Genomic DNA, 20,080 nt, shown 5'->3' with positions numbered 1-20,080 from the left:
ACAAGTCCTGTGCAGGGGCTGCTGTTAGCACCAAAGCCACATTGTCACCTTGGGCATGGTCGGGCACAAGTCCTGTGCAGGGGCTGCTGTTAGTACCAAAGCCACATTGTCACCTTGGGCATGGTCGGGCACAAGTCCTGTGCAGGGGCTGCTGTTAGCACCAAAGCCACAAGTCGTAAAGATACATCTCCGGATGTCGGTGTCATTATCGCAGCCGCTGCGGCGCCGCCCCACGGACTGCACATTGACAGAACAGCGCCGCATGTAAACATCCCTCGGAGCCGCTAGATGGCGCTCCGGTGACGTACTGTTTTTGCTAGGTTGCGATGCACCTTGGGAAGTGTAGTCGTGTGTGGGATGCCGGGTAATGTAGTTCCAATGTGCAGCAGCCGTGCTTGTGAGAATGTGAGCGTGTGAGTGACAGGGAAGGAGGCTGCATGCGGTGACTGAGGAGCTCTGCCAGCACGGGCGGCCGCGCACAGGTAGGTGATGTGTGGGGACGGGGCAAGTGATGCCAGGGTGAGGGGAGCACATGGCAGTGTGCCAGGCAGGACCCTCACATGCTGCAGCTATGGGGATGCACAGTGTTACCTGTGCCATGTGTCACCCCACCAGGGTATGACTGTACAGTGGCTCTGTGCCACCTGGGTACTGACCACAGGAGGACATTACGTGCCCTGGGGTAAGAGGACTGTCACATGAGCCATGCCGGTCTGCAGGGCAGCGATGTGGCATCTGCCAGGACTCGGCCACCGCTCTCAGCCCATGGGGGGGACGCGGGGACCCTCGCTCCCTGGCATGGCCATTGAGGCCACATCGCAGGTGAGTGGGGTCATATTGTGACCCGCCAGGTCCAACGTCTACATCAGGAACGTTACAAGGACCCATCTGCTCCGGACTGGAGGCGAGTTGCTTCTTGCGATACTTCTGCAAGTCACAATGGGATTATGGCTATAATTGTTGCATTTGGGCTTGATTGCAAATGTTTCGCCATTTGGCTTTTTCAGGCGTTTTTTTTTTTCCCTCTGTAAATTTTACTTTCATGCAGTCTATGGTCATAAATCAGCTGAGAAGAGCGCAGAAAATGACAGATAACGAGTTAAACACACTAATGAATTCTTGGATATCTAATTAAGTCTGCAACCAGCAATAGAAGGTAAACGATACAAAGTTTTGATGAAACAAAATTGCAAAAAATGTTTAGTTTTTTTTTGTTTTTTGTTTTTTTAGTTCCCAAATAGATGCGTTTAAGTAAAACAAAAAAGTGCTCAAAGATGGACAACCCCTTTAAATTTAAAGCTTCAGATAAGTGGTGTCTGCCCTGCTACTGTCATTATCGGAGCGCTGAGATAAGCGGCTGGCAGACACCAGGTAGCTCATGCTTACATCTCGGGAATAATAATAATAAAAAAAAAATCACCGACATAATCTGTCAGAACTGACATTAGATTGTCAGCCCTATGTCCCGGGCTGACACAGAGACAGGGTCTCCTCCTAATGCCTGATATTTCAACTACCTGGACTTCTGTACATCTGACGCTGGGGAAACAGACAGGTATTTGAGTTATCTGCAGCCATAAAGGAAGTCTCGGGCTAAGTCCACTCATAGGAATGATTCAAATCCTCACGGAAGATCCTCCGAGGTTTATAGTGCCAGCCGCGTAGATGTGAATCTATCTCATCCAGTTGCTGCACTATTTTACCACCACTGGAAAAAAATTGACCTGCAATGTGGATGTTGAATTCACACTTTCAATTTCATCCATATCGAAGCACAAATGTGGATTCTGCCACAAAATCATCATGATATATATGGAGATTTGCAGCAGATTTTGCCATCCCAGGTGGGTGGACATAGCCTTAGGACAGGCTTGTGAAGAAAAAACCTGTGTACAAAAAGATAGATGGCACATGTGAAGAAGAAGCCACATAATATGAAGCCTTTGGACTTCCTGTGTTGTTTTACACATTCTACCATTGTTCTACAATGAGAAACCAGGCGAGAGGTCAGAGTAATGGCATTGCACAACTGTCACTAGATCCCAGCCCGGTCGCCCTGTGCTGGGATTTATGTCATAGTAGCGATAAATGCATAGGTAAACCTTCCTAAATCAGAATTGCATCCAGGTAAGAGATGTAGTGGAAAATCCTGAATACCTGCAGGGCAACCTCAGCTTTAAAATGACAAATACAATGCTTTTGTTAAAGGGATTTTCCAGGCACAAAAGAAAAATAGGATTTTGCTATATTTCTGACACTGCAATGGGTCCCCAAACACCCCGATTGCCTTCATTTTTCTTATTTAGCTTCCCTGCAGCCATCTTTGTGGTTTCTTACTGTTAACATTCACAACCTCCTGCTAGCTCTCCCTTTGTGCCTCTAGACTACATTTCCCAGGCTGCAGTGCTCTCTGGCTTTTTTGTCAGAGCTGCATCTGTCCACATCTGCTTCGCTCCCACACTCAGTGCCTGCTGCCTGCCCACTCCAGCTGTAAAGCACCATCCTGAGACTCATACAGTCTCAAGATGGATACATTTCTTCCCACACAGTTTCTTCCTCCTAAAATTCCTCCCTTTTTACCTCCTAGTATATACTGTGTCAGATTCACACATCCTGGTTCTTGTACAGAATGCACAGATTCGCTATGAGTCACCTGACCTGAAATCGACAGACTCATTAATACCTTACTTTTGAATTCAGGTCGGTAGACCAGTGGCCGGTCCATGCATCATGGTCTGAGCTTCGACCAGCCACTTAAACCTTTAATTTGGCTGTTGATTGCCACATACCTATCTAATTGATCATTATGAAAAAGTTAAAAAGTTGCAGCGTTGGCCTTGTGTAGGACGTGGTTACGCTAGCACAACATGGGTGAAAGGAATACTGGTTAAAAATGACCCTTTCTTTATTCCATACATAAAGGAATTTATTTATTATGCTTTGCTTATATAGCGTCACCATATTCCACAGAGCTTTACATACATTATCGTCACTGTCCCCATTGGGGTACACAATCTAAATTAGATACACACCAAAGAGCAAATAAAGTATAAATTGCCAATAAAACTAATTTTTTTTAATAAGAGTAAAAGAGCCTAATCATAGAACCAGTAAAACAAGGAAGCTGCTACCAACAAGCAGGGACTGCAAAGAACACAATACAGAGTGACAGGAGCTCACAAGGTTTCAGATGAAAGCGCCTGTTATCCTATGCTAAATCAATGGGATATCCTGTTCCCTAGTAAAATGCAAGGTAGGTGATAGTGTACTCTAACATGAGTAGGTCACCTGCCAGTGTGAAGTCCCCGTCCCCCCTGGGGCAATTTATACTTTATTTGCTCTTTGGTGTTTATCTAATATTTAAGTTCTTTTGCCTTTCTATTGACTCATGGGTTTTTTTCTGTAGTTATCACAATCTTAATTTCCTATCAGTATCTCTTAGGAGTGTGGGAGGAAACCCATGCAAACACGGGGAGAACATACAAACTCCTTGCAGATGTTGTCCTTGGTGAGATTTGAACTCAAGGCTCCAGCTCTTCAAAGAAACAGTGCTGCTAACCACTGAGCCACACTGCTGCCCATGGGGTTCTCTGGGCATGTGATATTTCTTATAGGTCTTCAATAACAGATGGCTAGAAGTCCGGCACCATATCTGATCTCCTGTTCTTGGCTCCTGCAGCGGCCTGATGTGACCATTGCATTGGCTTCATTGATTGTGTAGAGGCCGCTGCCGAGTACCAGAGTGCAGGAAAGGTCATCAATAGCATGTGCTTGGACTGGACAACCACTGTAATGAAATTGGTAAATTTAGGTTTAATTAGGACAATGAATAATTTTAAGTTTACAATAAATGTAAAGTTTAATGATATTTGTGAACCCACAGGGTATAACATCAAGATGGATCCAGATTGTGAAAAGAATGAGAAACTTGAACCTCCAGAAGAAGAGGAACACAAGCCTCCTGTGGAAGAGACGCAATCTCCATCTGAGACCCCACCAGCGCCTACCGAGGAGCAGAAAGGATGGAAGTTTCTGCTGTTTTACCTGTGCTTTTATGGCTTCATGACTCAGCTTCGCCCAGGAGAAAGCTTCATCACGCCATTCCTACTCAGCCCTGAAAGGAATTTTACCAAAGAGCAGGTATACAATCCATACATTTGCTTTTAAAGGAAGGGTCACATCACCTTTTTGAGTGGTGTTTGACCGATTGATTTCCATTCGGGTCACTATTTTCGGGATCCTGGCAGTCAAACCCCATTGATCAGGCAGTTATTCCCTATCTAATAGAGGGAAACTTCAGATCTTGGCACAATCCTTTTACATTTGGCATCTTGGGTCACCCATAAGTCAGAGAAGAAAAAGTGAAATAGAGCCAGTTCACCAACAATTATTGCCGGTGCACCAAACTCTGTACTGATGAGACGTGGTCAGACACTGAAGAAACTTGATATATGTTCAATCTTCTTGGGGTAAAACCCAAAGTGTATTTAGCCCATATATAAAAAAATAGAAACCGCTCCTAAATTAACACCCAAATGAGAAGGATAAGGTGACGCATTTGTGAACGAAAAGCATCACCTTATCCTTCTCATTTGGGTTCCATTTTTAGGAGCTTTTTCTATTTTTTTTTATACGGTCTAGATTAATTTTGGGTTTTATCCCAGGGAGATGGAACATATCTCGAGTTTTTTCACCCTAAGTCAGCCTCTATTAGGCTGGGTTCATGTCACGCTTTTGTTACATTATTCAGGCCAGGCTTACGCCACGTTTCCTGATACTTGCACACTTCATCCAGTAGATCTGGTTCTGTTGAAGAGAGCGGCCATGGCACATGGGCATCATTATATGTCAGAATAAAAGCTTATTTGGTGTCCAGTAACTTGTCAGGGCTGCATAAGTCATGGGATGTCAATGAGTAAGATAGAAATCCTGGACGTCCCCTTTACTGTTGTATTTTATATTGATGCTGGGTGTATCAAGGGCTGCATTACATCCCGTTACACATTGTGTGTTTATCAATAAGCCTAGCTAAATATTGTTCCATAAAACAAACCTTTGGTCGGGACCCCGGTTACATGGAAGCCCCTAATCCTTTTGTAGCTTTCTCTGATAATGCAGACACTATGGCGAGGCTCAAATCTGATGGTGGTCACTTGCCCCGGGCTTCATCATGCACAATGATTCATCAGTTTTCTACTGTAATAAAATGGCTCAGAAATGTGCAATGGGATTTTCACACTTTACTTATTGAGGAATGTACTAAGCAGCAAACTGCTGTGCAAGCATGTGAACTGCAACCTTTGTCCAGTCCCCAACCCAGACATCCGTCATGTGGCCACGAGCTTATGAGTTTAAGACTCTGGGCTCGCCAGTTGTTAAAGGGAACCTGTTAACTGCTTGTGTCAAAGAAATTTTCCCCTAACGAAAAAAGGAATCTTGTTTTCAAAGTGTAATTATGGAAATTGTCTTCTCTCCCATCCCTGAAAACCTCTGGGCTTAGGGGTATTTAGGGTTACCTCTCCTTCAGGACTAGACAATTAACCTGTCATGATCAACTTCTTCAGGAGCCTCTGTCCCCTGGATTCCTGGTTGCCTTCGGTGCGGTGTATTCTTGAGGATTGAAAGTTTGGACCAGCGACAGGGTTGTACCTCTGGACCAAATCGAGAGCTCTCCCATTCTGCCAGGCGAGACTGCTTCGTCTCTGCATCTTTGGGAGAAGTGCCGGGAGACTGAGGCTGGCCGTTTCCTGCCAGCTTCAGATATAGCACCTGCAAGCGTTGCCCTCTCCTTACCTAGGTAACCGGCCACTCTGAGGCTGCAGGGTGGCTGGTAATCTTGGCAACGAGATCTACACTATAAAATTAAAAGTTCCTCCATTCTTGAGGATTTTTTTTTTAGGAAGGAACGTGCAAAGTTGCTTGTTTTTACTAGCACTTTGCAATTTTATCAATTTAAGAACTTGAGACAGCACCTTTTAACCTGGCCATACACATTATATAGCTGTGAGACAAATTATTGGTCAGCTGATGGCTATCTCTCCTGACTCCCCCATACACAGGGACGCTTGCACAGCCAAATACTCCTTGGTTCTCTCTTGTGAGAGGCCCTGCCATCTTTTGGGGAGACCCAATTCACATTAGATGTACATAAATTTCAAAAGAAGCTGGATGAAAATACATGTGACCATGGGAATTAAAGAAGGATACAGGGTCAGGTTTATTGGGAGTCTGTCAGCTCCAAAATCGGTATAAAAGGAAGCTCAGGACCTTGTAAGGGACTTGGCACTAAAGCTGGCTATATGATTGGCCGATCTTTAGCTCATTTCCACGCATCTGTGTGGAGGGTGTAACGCTGCACCGCTTGTCTGTTTCCCACGTGTCTTGGGGGCCACCCCCACCTGTGGAACGCTCATCTTGTTCCCGCGTGGCTCGGAGGCCCCTGTCCCGGAAGTTCCAGTGTGGCTCGGGGGCCCCTGTGCTGGAACACTTGTCTCTGGCCTTTTTGTTCGTATGCAGATAATGTGCCATTAATTTCTAATGCATTCCGTAATTGATGTGCCCATGCTGCGTTTTTTTCCACTGCGGAAACGCATTGCGGTAAAAAACGCAGCATGTTCATTATTTTTGCGGAATCGCTGCAATTCCTCACCCATAGACATGTATTTAAAAAACGCATGGAAAACGCGGTTAAAACGCGTCTAAATCCGCATGCGTTTTTCCTGCCAAGGGTATGCAGAATTGAAGCAGAAAATTCTGCTTCTATTCTGCAACATGGGCACATAGCCTTACCCCCACAGTTCGGCTGGCTGCCTCCATTCCATGCTGCATCGATTCCACCCACACTGCTCCAAATACATAATTTTGCATTTAAATTTAAGTAATGTTTTCTACCCAATGGCTTTTTAAGCTATTAGTAGGGTTTATTTTCTACAGCAGAAACCCTTTGGATTAAAAAAAAAAATAAAACTAAATGTATATATATATTTATTATCTATCTCTCCATGAGAACCGCTTTTAACAAAAATGTTTCGACACCTAAAGAAAATCAGATGGGGGTACTGACTCGGAGTCATGTGTGAGCTACAAAGGTCTTTTCTTTTTTTTCTTTCAATTTACTTATTTCACATGTAGAAGTATCAGTGCTTGAAGTCATGGTTCCAGTGACCTGTTATGGCGGATCACCCTTACCAAACACATTAGTGTCTTTATCATATCTTCAGCTCTCTAAGCTGCTAGGTGCTTGGATGGTGTTTTTTTCTGTTATATCTTGTTTCTTAAACAAGGCGAAGCTCTCAGATAGTAGTAAAGGAGATAGTAGTAAAGGAGATAGTTTCATGGCGATAGTTCAGCACAGGAGCTGCAGACTTTGGACTTTTTAAAGGGAGTTTTCTGCAATATTTAAAAATCTTCTTAGAGCCACAAATTTGGTAAAATAGGTGAAGGTGTACTCATTTACTCCCTGACGTTCAAGTACCGCCATCACTATTCTGCTCCCTGTCTTGTTTACTTTGGCTATGCTAGTAATATCCTGTATCCTCCATGTGACGGATGCAGCCAATCACTGACCTCAGCGGTCCGTGTCATGGGACCACAGAGGCCAGTGATTGGCTACACAATGGGTACATAGGATTAGACGGTTGCAGCCAAGGTAAGCAGGGATAGCAGGAAGGATAACAGACTGAAATAGCAGGAGAAAATGAGTATACTTTATTGTTTTTCCTTATTTAGCTATATTGGTGGCTTTTTAACCCCTTAATGACCGCCAATACGTCTTTTAACTGACCTGAGAGATAAGAGAATAGCCTCCCCATACAGGTGACAATCCAGCTGCTGTCGGCTGTACACTATAGCTGACAACTTTCTGCATCAGCCATGATCAGTATTTGCACCGTCCAACTCTGTTTAACCCATTAGATGCTGCTGTCAATAGTGACTACATCATTATAAATGGATAACAGAGTGTGGGGGCTTCCTCTTTAACCAAATTGGTGCCCTCAGATCATGATTGTGTGGTCCTGATGTTTGCCATGGCAATTCATGACCAAATAGCGGCCTTACAGTCTGACGGCTGTAGTACGGTAATCTGTTTAGAAGTTAGCAACATTTAGGTGGTAAAAATACACATTTTCATTTCTGTCATACCACTTTGCATTAATTCCTGTAAATCACCTGAAGGGTTAATAAACTACCTGACAGCAGTTTTCAATATGTCAGGGGGTGCTGTTTTTAAAATGGTATCACGTTTGGGGGTTTCCCAATATATGAGACCCCTAAAGTCACTTCAAACATGGATAAGTCCCTAAAAAAATAAATTTAGTAAATTTCCTTGAAAAAATGAAAAATTGCTGCTACATTTTTAATCCTCCTAAAATGCTGACAAAATAAAATAACATTTTACAAATAATGCTGTTGTAAAGCAGACATGTGGGAAATGTTATTTATTAATGGTGTGCTGTGGTATGACCATCTGGATTAAAGGGATAATCATTCAAAGTTTGAAAATTGCAAAAATTTTTTCATTTTTCTCAAATTTTTGATATTTTTATAAATAAACACAAAACATATTGACCTAAATTTACCATTATCAGAAAGTATAATGTGTCACGAAAAAACGATCTCAAAATCACTGGGATTTGTTGAAGCGTTGCAGAGTTATTATCACATAAAGTGACTCTGGTCAGATTTCAAAAATTTGGCTCCGTCACTAAGGGGTTAAATATCTTAGAAAACCCCTGTAACCTGATGAAATCTTTTAATACCTCTAAATTTGCTTGCCCAGTCTTAAAGTCCTTTTTTTCTTGTCCAATAATTGGGGAATGAGCATTTATAGCAATGCCCCCCCACGACTATCAGCCTGTCTAAAGAGGCGGGAAATCACCAAACACTTGCTCTTCGAATATCAATGAGCCGCTTGGCTGACATGTAGCCGTTCGTTTAAAAACAATCTGTCAGCAGGTTTATGCTATTTAATCTGAAAGCAGCATAATGTAGAGACAAAGAGCCTGATTCCAGGGATGTGTCACTTATTAGGCTGTGCACTGTAGTTATAATACAATGAGTGTTTCATCAGCAGGAGATTATCACTAGAGGACTAGGTCTCATGTGCATGCCAGTCCAGCTAATCTGTGTAACCTCGCCCCACCACTGATTGACAGCTTGCTGACAGTGTACACAGGACGCTGTCATTCAGAGGTGTGAAAAAAGTTAAAAATTGAGATAAAAAAGGGGGTGATAAAAGTACTGCTGAGAACGACACAAAGGCAGGTAATATCTACATAAGAATTTACTTTAAAAAATGGGGTAACACTTTTCAACATCAGACAAATGTCTTCCTCAGGTCAGGTGTGTATATTAATAGGATAACAGACAGGGTTTAAATGGGCCAAAAAGGAGGCAAAAGTGTCACACAATGACATCATGGGGTCAAGGGTCAGTGCACATAAATAAGATAAAGGTGGTCAGTTCCTGTAAGTGTGCTCCTGTTTTTTATTTTTTCTATTATTCCTATATAGTGTTATAGGATTTCCATATCGTTATGATACATAGAGGTCAGACCTCTGAGATCTCTGCCAATCCAGAAAACAGAGACAGATGTCCTTTTGGCATTTCTGCTGCGCATGTAGTAGAGGGAAATTCAACACCGCTCCATCCGTGTGACTTGTGGTCCTCTGCACAGTGATGGCTGGAACATTGTGGCTGTTAGAACTGTAAGTGACAGCATGTCCTAGTGAGAAGCCATCACTTTAGTCAGCGGTGGCCAGAACTGCTCAGTTGTGCTGTGCAGCTCCATCTGCTGATTGTGGCCGTGGCCTGCCCATCCACCCCTATTTAAATCAAGAGGGGGTGTTCAGTACCTGGCCACGGTCACTATTCAGCTGACGGAGCTGTGTGGTGCAGTTCTGGCGATAGCCTACAGTGGGAACAGCTGAACGGCGGGGGTGCTGGGTATCGCACCCCTACAGATCAGACATTGAGGACCTATCCAAAGTATGGGCCATCAGTGCTAAAGTCCCAGACAACTTCTTTAATCATTGATGGCATAAACTGAGTAAAGTTGGTAAGCGTCGGCGAGAAGCACTGATTTTTATTTTTATGTCTGCATATTTGAAGGGATCTTCATCCATTGGATAGCTAATAAGCGAGTGCTGAAACCGTCACTTCGGAGACTCCACCGATCACTTGGAGCCTCTGTTCCTACTTTCAATAAGAAAAGAAAACTGAGAGCACTCACCGTCCTAAAAATCAGTCCTTTATTGAAACAGAAGAATCTTCAGCAGGGGAGAATGTGAATAGTAACGGATGACGGCCGTTTCGCGCTTCCACCGGTCCTACAGGAAGCGCGGCAGCGCGAAACGGCCGTCGTCCGTTACTATTCACATTCTCCCCTGCTGAAGATTCTTCTGTTTCAATAAAGGACTGATTTTTAGGACGGTGAGTGCTCTGTTTTCTTTTCTTATTGGAACTTTTGCATACTTTTTTCAGATTGAGCACCCAATCCTTTTGGGGCGTTCATCGCACGCGGCTGTGTTGGGTGTGAGGCGCAGTGACCTCTTGCAGTGGTGCGGATTCTTTTTTTTTTCTTATTGTGGCCTCTGTTCCTACTGCCTAATGACGGTAGTCAGGAGCCTTTTGTATTCGGCAGTGGTCTGTCATGCACCATCCTGTTATATTCATTATGACACTGATTGAGGTAGCCGGGCAAAGCACTGAATGAAGAGACCTCATGCGCTCAACCACCGTCCTATTCCGCCATGCAGGGAAGAGTATGGGACCCCCACATTATGGTGATACAACATGTATGGTGACGATCAATCTGATAGTAATGACACCTGTTCTTCGGTAGCCTGTATGTGCCGCAATATTAAAGTTCATATTGCGCTTTGGGTCACATTTCTCCTCTCCGTATTTGCAGCTTGGTGTTATATCCTTTCCGTAATCATTATTCTCTGTATATTCCATTATTATTATTAGTATTATTAATAATAATAATCACTTCTTACTTTGTAAAATATTTCCCTTTTTTCTTCGCTCTTGTCTTTTGTAGGTCACCAATGAAATTACTCCGGTGCTGAGCTACTCGTACATGGCGGTGCTAGTGCCGGTTTTTCTGCTGACGGATTACCTGCGTTATAAACCGGTGCTGATCCTCCAGAGCCTCAGTCACATCTCTGTCTGGTCACTGCTCATCTTCGGCACAGATGTAATTGCAATGCAGTTCATGGAGTTCTTCTATGGCATCACCATGGCTGCTCGCGTTGCCTATTCTTCATACATTTTCTCGCTGGTTTCTCCTGCCAAGTATCAGAGGGCGGCCAGCTACTCCCGATCCTCTGTGCTTATGGGGGTTTTCTTAAGCTCAGTGTTAGGACAGATCTGCGTCACCGTGGCTGGGGTCCCCTTTCTGACTCTTAATTACATCTCACTGGGCTTCATGTTGTTTGGGCTGATCCTCACTTTCTTCCTGAGACGTCCAAAGAAGAGTCTTTTCTTCAATAAAACCATCTCTAAGCAAAAAAATGAGATTCACCAGTCTGAGCTACAAAAGATGAATCCCGAAGCCAAAGTTGGGGGTTTGTGTAGCCGGTGGAAAGACTCCGTGTTTGTCCGCATGGTCCTAGAACTGAAAGGAATTGTACGTCATCACAGACTGCGGATCTGGTCACTGTGGTGGATCTTTAATTCTGCCGGGTATTACCTTATGCTATACTACGTGCAGATCCTGTGGAATGAGATCTATCCCGCCACAGACAACCGTAGGGTGTACAATGGAGGTGTTGATGCCGCATCTACACTTCTTGGTAAGATTCCTAAAGAAAATACATTGAATTTTCTCTTTTTTTTTTTTTTGCACCAATATCATAAAGTGTAATGGTAAGTCCATGTAGCCTTGTTCACTACTTTGTGTGGCAGCCCGCGGCTGGGCTTCATGGGACACTGTCATTTTAACGGTATACAGCAATACAGTTGCATTACAATATATAAAAGTGATCAGATGATCACGCTATTAAGTGTTCAGATAATTAAAAATTTAACTTTCTTCCCTTTTCCACCATTAAATTATTAAAGTGGTTTTCCACTATTTGGACCTTGTAGTCTCCTCTGTTAGCGCTTTTCCAACGACGCTGTTGCCTTGTGTCCCCGGGGCTCGCATGACGTTATGTCACATGAGCACTGTAGCCAATCAGCATTCGCTAATGGGCCGCTTCACTGCCGCTTACTTTGGACATAACTTGCATATGGAGGAAGTCATAGAGCAGCAGCGTGTTCTCACTTCTTCCCGGTGTCCATTTCGTCTGTAGGAAGTGAGAGGGAAAAGGCGAATTAGTGTTTGGTTATTGGCTGCAGGGCTGACGTAGCATAACGTCACACGAGCTCCTGCAACAGTGCTGGCACCGGAGGAGAGTGTAGGTGTTGTTATTTTAGAATTGGGAATAAAACAATTTAAAAGGGCTTATCCAAGTAGTGGACAACCCATTTAAACAGATAAAGCGCTGCGTAATATGTTATCGCGATATAAATAAAATTATTATTATTATTATAAAAGATAAATCTATTTGGTCTTGTTGCAACTGTAAAAGTCAGATCTATGAAAATATAGAATTATTTAACCCGTGCAATAAACGTTATGGAGCACAAAAGAAATGCCTGAATTACTGTTTTTTTTTTGGGTACAACACCTCCACAAAAAACTAAAATGTGATTAAAGTGATAAAAAAGTAAACGTGTATGTACCCCAAAAATTGTATCAATAAAAAAAAGTCTGATAGCAATACTAAAAAAGAAAAAAAAAACCATAAACCGCTCCATTGACAGAAAGGTAGTAATAAATAACGGGTCTAAGAAAAGGCCATACAAATTAGAATTCTTATTTTTTATTTTCTGAATTTGTGTTGAGCACTAAAATATGTGTATGCATTGGTTTGTTATTACTGTAATTGTACTGACTTGGAGAATCATGATGCCAGGTTACTTTTACCGCACAATGAAAATCACAAAAACAAAAAAAATAATGGCAGAATTGCAGTTTTATTGCGATGTCACCACACTTGGAACTTTTTTCCGTGTCTCCCTCATAGTATATTAAAAATAAATGGCGTTCTTCAAAACTACAATTTGTCTTGGAAAAATCAAGCTAGAAACTCAGGAAAAAAACTAAACTTCAAAATTGAAAATTGGCCGCTGTGCAGAGGGGATGAAGATGCCAGTGTATTGCATATTGGGGGTTCCTGACTTTAGTACCATAGAGCTGACTCTTCTCTCTTCAGTCTATGCTCGCCCATAGAGCTGACTCCTCTCTGCAGTCCATGCTCACCCATAGAGCTGACTCCTCTCCCTGCAGTCTATGCTCGCCCATAGAGCTGACTCCTCTCCTTGCAGTCTATGCTCACCCATAGAGCTGACTCCTCTCCCTGCAGTCTATGCTCACCTATAGAGCTGACTCCTCTCCCTGCAGTCTATGCTCGCCCATAGAGCTGACTCCTCTCTGCAGTCCATGCTCACCCATAGAGCTGACTCCTCTCCCTGCAGTCTATGCTCGCCCATAGAGCTGACTCCTCTCCTTGCAGTCTATGCTCGCCCATAGAGCTGACTCCTCTCTGCAGTCCATGCTCACCCATAGAGCTGACTCCTCTCCCTGCAGTCTATGCTCGCCCATAGAGCTGACTCCTCTCCTTGCAGTCTATGCTCACCCATAGAGCTGACTCCTCTCCCTGCAGTCTATGCTCGCCCATAGAGCTGACTCCTCTCCTTGCAGTCTATGCTCACCCATAGAGCTGACTCCTCTCCCTGCAGTCTATGCCAACCCATAGAGCTGACTCCTCTCTGCAGTCCATGCTCACCCATAGAGCTGACTCTTCTACCTGCAGTCCATGCCAACCCATAGAGCTGACTCCTCTCCCTGCAGTCTATGCTCACCTATAGAGCTGACTCCTCCTCTGCAGTCCATGCTCATCCATAGAGCTGACTCCTCTCTGCAGTCCATGCTCACCCATAGAGCTGACTCCTCTCCCTGCAGTCTATGCTCACCCATAGAGCTGACTCCTCTCCCTGCAGTCTATGTTCACCCATAGAGCTGAGTATTCTCCCTGCAGTCTATGCTCACCCATAGAGCTGACTCCTCTCCCTGCAGTCTATGCTCACCCATAGAGCTGACTCCTCTCCCTGCAGTCTATGCTCACCCATAGAGCTGACTCTTTTCCCTGCAGTCTATGCTCACCCATAGAGCTGACTCTTCTGCAGCCTCCCCTGTTATGCATGAAATCTTTCCTAGCAGTGATTGGAAAGGATTATTAGGATTTGATTCTTGTTGAATGAATAGAGATGAACAGAAAATAGAAATCCTTAGCTAATTTCGTTTTAGTATGGAGTGGCTTCATTTCATATTGGTCATTTAGAGTGCGGCTGCCGGTTAGAGGAAGGCTTCCTGTAAATGCCATATACATAGGACCTTGTATGCACAGCCACACTCCAGCTCCTGATTAGGTCTGTGTCACGTTATGTGCTGGACTATGAAGGACCTAGTGTGGAGTGGGATCAGTGGGCCATGCTTGTGTACATGTCTTTCAGTGGGATTTTCCCATTTTCAAAATTATCATATATCTGCAGCTCTTGGGATCGATGGGTGTCGTAAAGGCGAGGCCCCCACTGTTTACAAGGACTGAGGTCCTCAGGTGTCCTGTGTCAATGGAGCAGAAGTCCTCATGTGGGAGCTCTTCTCTGTTTACTGTATTTTAGATTGCTGGAGTGTTGTATCCAAGTATTTTTGGAAGTACCACAAACTGAATAAAGCTGTGGTCATGCCTGCACACTAATTACATTTGCGCAGGGGAATCATGGACCCTCTTTCTCACTAATTCAACTTACCCCCCCACCCCCTTCCAAATCTGACGCATAGTATTGAATATGGGAAATCCATTTAATGACCCCCCATGCCTCTTTCCTTGATCCTTCACTCCCTTCCTGGATTTTTGTTCAGTTAGTGTCAGTAGTCGGTCAATCACCGTAGTACAGCCATTATGTACTGCTTATGTGCTGCTGCTGCTGCTGCAGAAGAGGAGCGTTCTTTCCCCACAGCTCCGTGTTCAGCTCCACTTCTGCTGGCTGACCAGGAAAAGTTGGTGGTGCAGCTGAATACCAGCTCTGCTTTTCTCCTGTACCGAATAGTAGGGGACTGGACATCTACAGAACACCAGTATATACCGTCTGCTTTATGGCCATATGTGCGACTTGGAGATTTGTATAAAAGAAAGATTGATAAAAGGATATTAAGAATTCATTCGGTACAGAATATTGGCCCTACAAAAGGCACCTTGATAAATGAAAGTGGATTTTCCCACGAGCAAAGTACATTTTGATTTATAGATCTTGAAAGTTGCACAATTTGATGTTAAAAAAAAAAATATATATGTTCCTGCACTGAGATCTTATAATTGTGCCCTTGCTTTGCACTGTGTAATGGCTGTGTCCGATCATGCAGAGCTGCTCCAGTTCATGATCGCCACATACCACAGCTTCTGGCCAGGGAGTCATTAAAGCATACATGACTTACAATAAATGAGTATACAGACTAATCAGTTGGGGCTCGCAAGTACTGCTTTCTGAGTTAACCTATTTCTCTACTTGTTTTATCACAGGAGTGACATATTCTGCCGTGTCTCCAGCGCTCTGAGCTCCTGATAAATCCAGTCAATGACATAGATGCTCAGTGACAGCTGGAGTTCCTATGTCACTCATTTGATTTATGATGAGCTTAGAGCTGAGATGTGGCAGAAACACTCCTGTGATAAAACAGGTAGGGAAATGTTCTGCCTACAAAAACAGCAGCTGTGAGCCCTTGCTATATACTCATTTATCATAAGTGACTTCTGCTTTCCTCCCTGGCCAGGATCTGTGTTATGTGCCAATCATGAACTGGAGCGGCCCTGCATAGTCAGATACAGCCATTACACAGTACAGAGCAGGGGCACAATGAGAAGATTATATGAGCACAGGAACATTTTTTTTTAACACCTTCAATTGTGCAACTTATTATTCCAAGTTCTTTTGATTAAAAGGTACTTTGTTCTTGGGACATTCCGTTTCAGAAATTTGCATGAATCAACACAAAACATTACTTTGCATCAATTTTATTCATGTCCAACCAAACATATATTGCGGTATCCCCTATGAAGTTGCAGCATTGCTGATTCCTGATTTTACTAATGCTTTCCATGTCCACTATGAATTTCTAATATGAGTACTAATAATTATATTTCTGCTTGACCTTTAGGAGCGATGACCTCTTTTGCTGCAGGGTATGTGAAGATCCGCTGGAGTTTGTGGTCTGAATTGGTTATTGGGGTGGTCACCGCTTTCCAGGCGGGTCTTCTTATGCTCATGAATACAACATCTAATATCTGGCTGTGCTACGTGGCTTATATCCTTTTCCGCAGTTCATACCAGTTCTTGGTTCCCATTGCCATGTAAGTAATTTATATGGGTTTTCTGTAATGAGGAATTATAGTTGGAGTGTAATGATTTACCTGAGTATATGCACTTTTGGAGACCATCTCGAATATGCAGGCTGACGTTTTCTCTATATATTGCAGTAATAAAGTATTGCAGTATATAGGATAAGCCATCAAACAGTTCAAGGTTTAAAAAATTAAAATTTAGAATCGACTCACTTTTTCCCTTTTAAAAATAAAGAAATGATAAAAATAACTTTACTCTGCACTGGCATATCTGTTTAGTCTGATATGTAAAATTGTTTATCCCATAAGGTAAATGCTGTAAAGAAAACGTGAAACGCCAAAATTGCTGACTTTCAGTTGCCACGCCTTCCCCTAATGATACAATGAATTGACCTCTGTGTAGTTAATGTACTCCAAGCTGATACAAAAAAAAAACTACAGCAGCTCATCATGAAAAAAAAAAAAGTCCTCATACAACTCAATCTACTGAAAATATATATATAAAAAAAGTATGGAATAATAATAATAATGAATGTTTTGTATCATCAAAATCATTCTCACCAGGAAAATCAGATGATTTTTGCCACACAATGAACACTGTAAAAAGAAGGGGGGAAAAAAGCAAAACCCCATAGCAATGGTGAAATTATGTTTTGAGGTTTTTGTTTTTTTTCATCATTTCACCACACTTTTCTTTTTTTCCCCTCCAGTATATTATATGGTAAAATATATGGTGTCATTCAAAACTGCAACTCATCTCGCCAAAAAAACAATGTTGGTAGAAAATAAAGCAAGTTATGGCTCATGGAAGAAAAAGAAAGTGCATAAAAATAAGTAACTTGACTGGGAATGGGTTAACAGTTCAGACATTCAGATGAAGTGAGAGCTTTTTGTCCGAAGGAGGGGAAAGTGAAGCCAATGCTTGGCTACAGTGATCCCGTAACATAATAATGTCACACAAGCCCCAGGAGGGGGAGTAGGTGGTGTAGGTGGGTGTTATTTTATTGGGGGCAAAAACAGGGAGTGAGGAGGGGTTGTCTGAGTAATGTTCAACGCCTTTAAGTCTGCTTGTGTTATACACGATCACAGAGACGTTTTGCTTCTTTTTCAGTTTCCAGATTGCCAGCTCTATGTCTAAAGAACTTTGTGCTCTTGTTTTTGGAATTAACACTTTCTTTGCTACGATACTGAAAACCATCATAACCATTATTATCACTGACAAGAGAGGCTTGGCTCTTTCTGTGCACCCTCAGGTAATGTATGAGAATTTCTCCACAGTAGTAGATGAGATTACTTCTCTCCACCGGAGATCTAGTTCTGCCTGTCCTACGGCACTTCTAGTCTTTGTTTACATGCGGGTGGTCTCCGCAGACGATCAATGACCGCAGTGGCCACGTGCCATCCTTCTGGCACTGCCGATGCCAGACCTCGAGCCCTACAGGAGACTCATTGCCAGATTGCCGGTGGGAAAGAGTAGTGCAGTAATGATTAGTGATGAGCGAGTGTGCTCGTTACTCGAGATTTCCCGAGCACGCTCGGGTGGTCTCCCGAGTATTTCGGTGTGCTCGGAGATTTAGTTTGTCTTCGCAGCTGCATGATTTGCTGCTGTTTGACAGCTTGAATACATGTGGGGATTGCCTATCAAACAGGCAATCCCCACATGTATTCAAGCTATCTAGCAGCCGCAAATCATGCAGCTGCGTCGACATAAACTAAATCTCCGAGCAGTCATATGCTCGGGAAATCTCGAGCAAGGAGCATACTCGCTCATCACTAGTAGTGATGTTTTTGTTATCTTAAAGTAGACATTTTTACTAAATTTCTACAAGTTGGAAAAATGTTTAAGCTTTATTATGTGCAGTCAATAGAAGCTAAGTAGTCAGCCCATTGGGGCCTGTGATGTGATCATACGGTCTGACACTGTGTTGTTATCTTCCAGTTCTATGTGTATTTTGGCTACTTCACAATTTTGGCTGTGCTGTACCTCGTTGCCGCAGCCTGGGTTCTCATCAGATACAAATCAGAAGAGCACGTTGAAGAAAACGAACAAACTAAGCCACAAGCAACAGCTGAACAGAAGGCGGTGATGGACAAATCCAATATTGAGTCCCATGCATGAATTCAATCTGTGGCCAAACATAGGTGAACAGTGGTCCAGTGTTAGCGAGGCGCTGGGCTGTGTGCGGGGTTCATGCACTTAGTAGCCAGTGTTTTAGGCATTATGAGGCCTAGATGTGGTAGTATCTCACTACAATTTGTCAGTACATGCTGTGATCTCGCCCCCTTGCACCTCCATTGGTGTTGAGAGGTAGGAGGCAAACAAGGCTGCTTTCGAGACTTGGAAGAATGGTTTACTGAAGCTAATGAGTGCATTTTTAGAATACGAATCTCAGGAGTTTTACTTTGCCAAAATAGGTTTTCTGATCCAGGATGTGATTAATTTAATTTTTTCTATTAGCACCAGAAATAATGACTTCACCTCCTTTCCCATCAGAACTGTGAATCACGCCACAATCACTGGAATTGTACACGATTAATATAAGTGAGAAACGAGTGATATAAGAAGCCGTATTCCCAGATGGATTTCCGCTGTAGTACACTGAACCACGTACTAGAGGATAGTCGGCCAGATCCCTCATAGACTTACACTCAGTAAAGCCGATGTGAAGGGAAGCCGGTATTCTCCATTATGTGCAGTATTAGAACTAAAGATTGGCTCACTTTCTAGGTATAAAAGTGCACTTACAATTTTTATTACTATTTGTATATAATGAGACTTGATTTGATGGACATGGTTTTGGTATGATGTGAGCGGCGCATTGTTTGCATTGTCTGCTGTACCTTCGGACCAAAATAAACCCCAGCAAGAAACAAAATTGTATTTACGGTATTTCTTTTTTCTGCCCATTTTTTTTTTTAGGTATGCGCTATACAAATGGGGAAAAAAAACCTAATACCAAGATAGTAGTATTATGTTTCCTGCAAAAAACTGCTGTTAGCATTATTGATTTCTGCGGTTACTCTAATAAGCAGGGGAGCGAGCTGCTCATAGATGAACTCCTCCGAGCATCCCTTGCATGCATTTCAATTTATTGTTTAAATTCCTGGCAATTTGGACCCGTAGATTTGCATTGCTGATTTTTATTCGACAAACGGATCATTATTGGACATGTCTCCATGATTTTGCACAGAGGTCTCGGTGTGTTTTAAATCACAAGTATGTGAACGGCCCAAATCGCGATTATAGGTAGGACTGCCATCCATGAAAACACTGATAGCACTTGTACACAAAAAACATGGCTGTCTGAATGAGCCCTAACCCATAGTCAATTAAACTTAAGAAATTGTGAATCAAGGTCATCTGCGTTAATATGCACCAATATTAAAGCAACAACGGAAAAGCAAGAACACAACCTGCAACAAGGGAATGGTAGTGTAGGTGGTGACCACAGAAATAAGACACTGGAGTTTGGCAGCGACTCTCATTGCAGAGCTTTCGTGTTCTCTGAGTGTTCCTATGTATGGGAGAGAGTTGTCGGCCAATCAATAATAATAATCTATATATAGCGCCAACATATTCCGCAGCGCTTTACAGTTTTAACAATCGCTTGGCCGACAGTTATTCAATG

General features: G+C 43.0%; 1 protein-coding gene across 2 annotated transcripts; it reads left to right on the top strand.

The window, feature by feature from the left end:
- The first annotated feature begins 342 nt into the window (after window positions 1-342).
- SLC19A1 (solute carrier family 19 member 1) lies at window positions 343-19,327 on the top strand. Of its 2 annotated transcripts, none has more exons than XM_069733255.1 (6): window positions 343-482; window positions 3,884-4,140; window positions 11,045-11,798; window positions 16,268-16,460; window positions 17,563-17,704; window positions 18,391-19,327. In XM_069733255.1, exons 2-6 carry the CDS (start codon window positions 3,898-3,900, stop codon window positions 18,568-18,570), a joined length of 1,512 nt encoding a protein of 503 aa, XP_069589356.1. In that variant the 5' UTR covers window positions 343-482; window positions 3,884-3,897; the 3' UTR covers window positions 18,571-19,327. The 2 variants fall into 2 exon arrangements, with proteins under 2 accessions (XP_069589356.1, XP_069589357.1); XM_069733256.1 differs by lacking the exon at window positions 343-482 and adding an exon at window positions 485-1,156.
- The last annotated feature ends 753 nt before the right edge of the window (window positions 19,328-20,080 follow it).

Source organism: Ranitomeya imitator, chromosome 7 (assembly GCF_032444005.1).
Source record: "Ranitomeya imitator isolate aRanImi1 chromosome 7, aRanImi1.pri, whole genome shotgun sequence".
NCBI classification, from domain to species: Eukaryota; Metazoa; Chordata; class Amphibia; order Anura; family Dendrobatidae; genus Ranitomeya; species Ranitomeya imitator.
Note: the sequence above shows the minus strand (reverse complement) of the source record. Positions and strands in the feature narration are given on the sequence as shown.

What these genes read in the sequence shown, in the direction of transcription:
- SLC19A1 (XM_069733255.1), top strand. Translation starts at nt 3,898, where the DNA reads ATGGATCCAGATTGTGAAAAGAATGAGAAACTTGAACCTCCAGAAGAA. An exon ending in GGAATTTTACCAAAGAGCAG is followed by an intron (nt 4,141 to 11,044) that starts GTATACAATCCA and finishes TGTCTTTTGTAG; the next exon opens with GTCACCAATGAAATTACTCC. An exon ending in CTCTTTCTGTGCACCCTCAG is followed by an intron (nt 17,705 to 18,390) that starts GTAATGTATGAG and finishes GTTATCTTCCAG; the next exon opens with TTCTATGTGTATTTTGGCTA.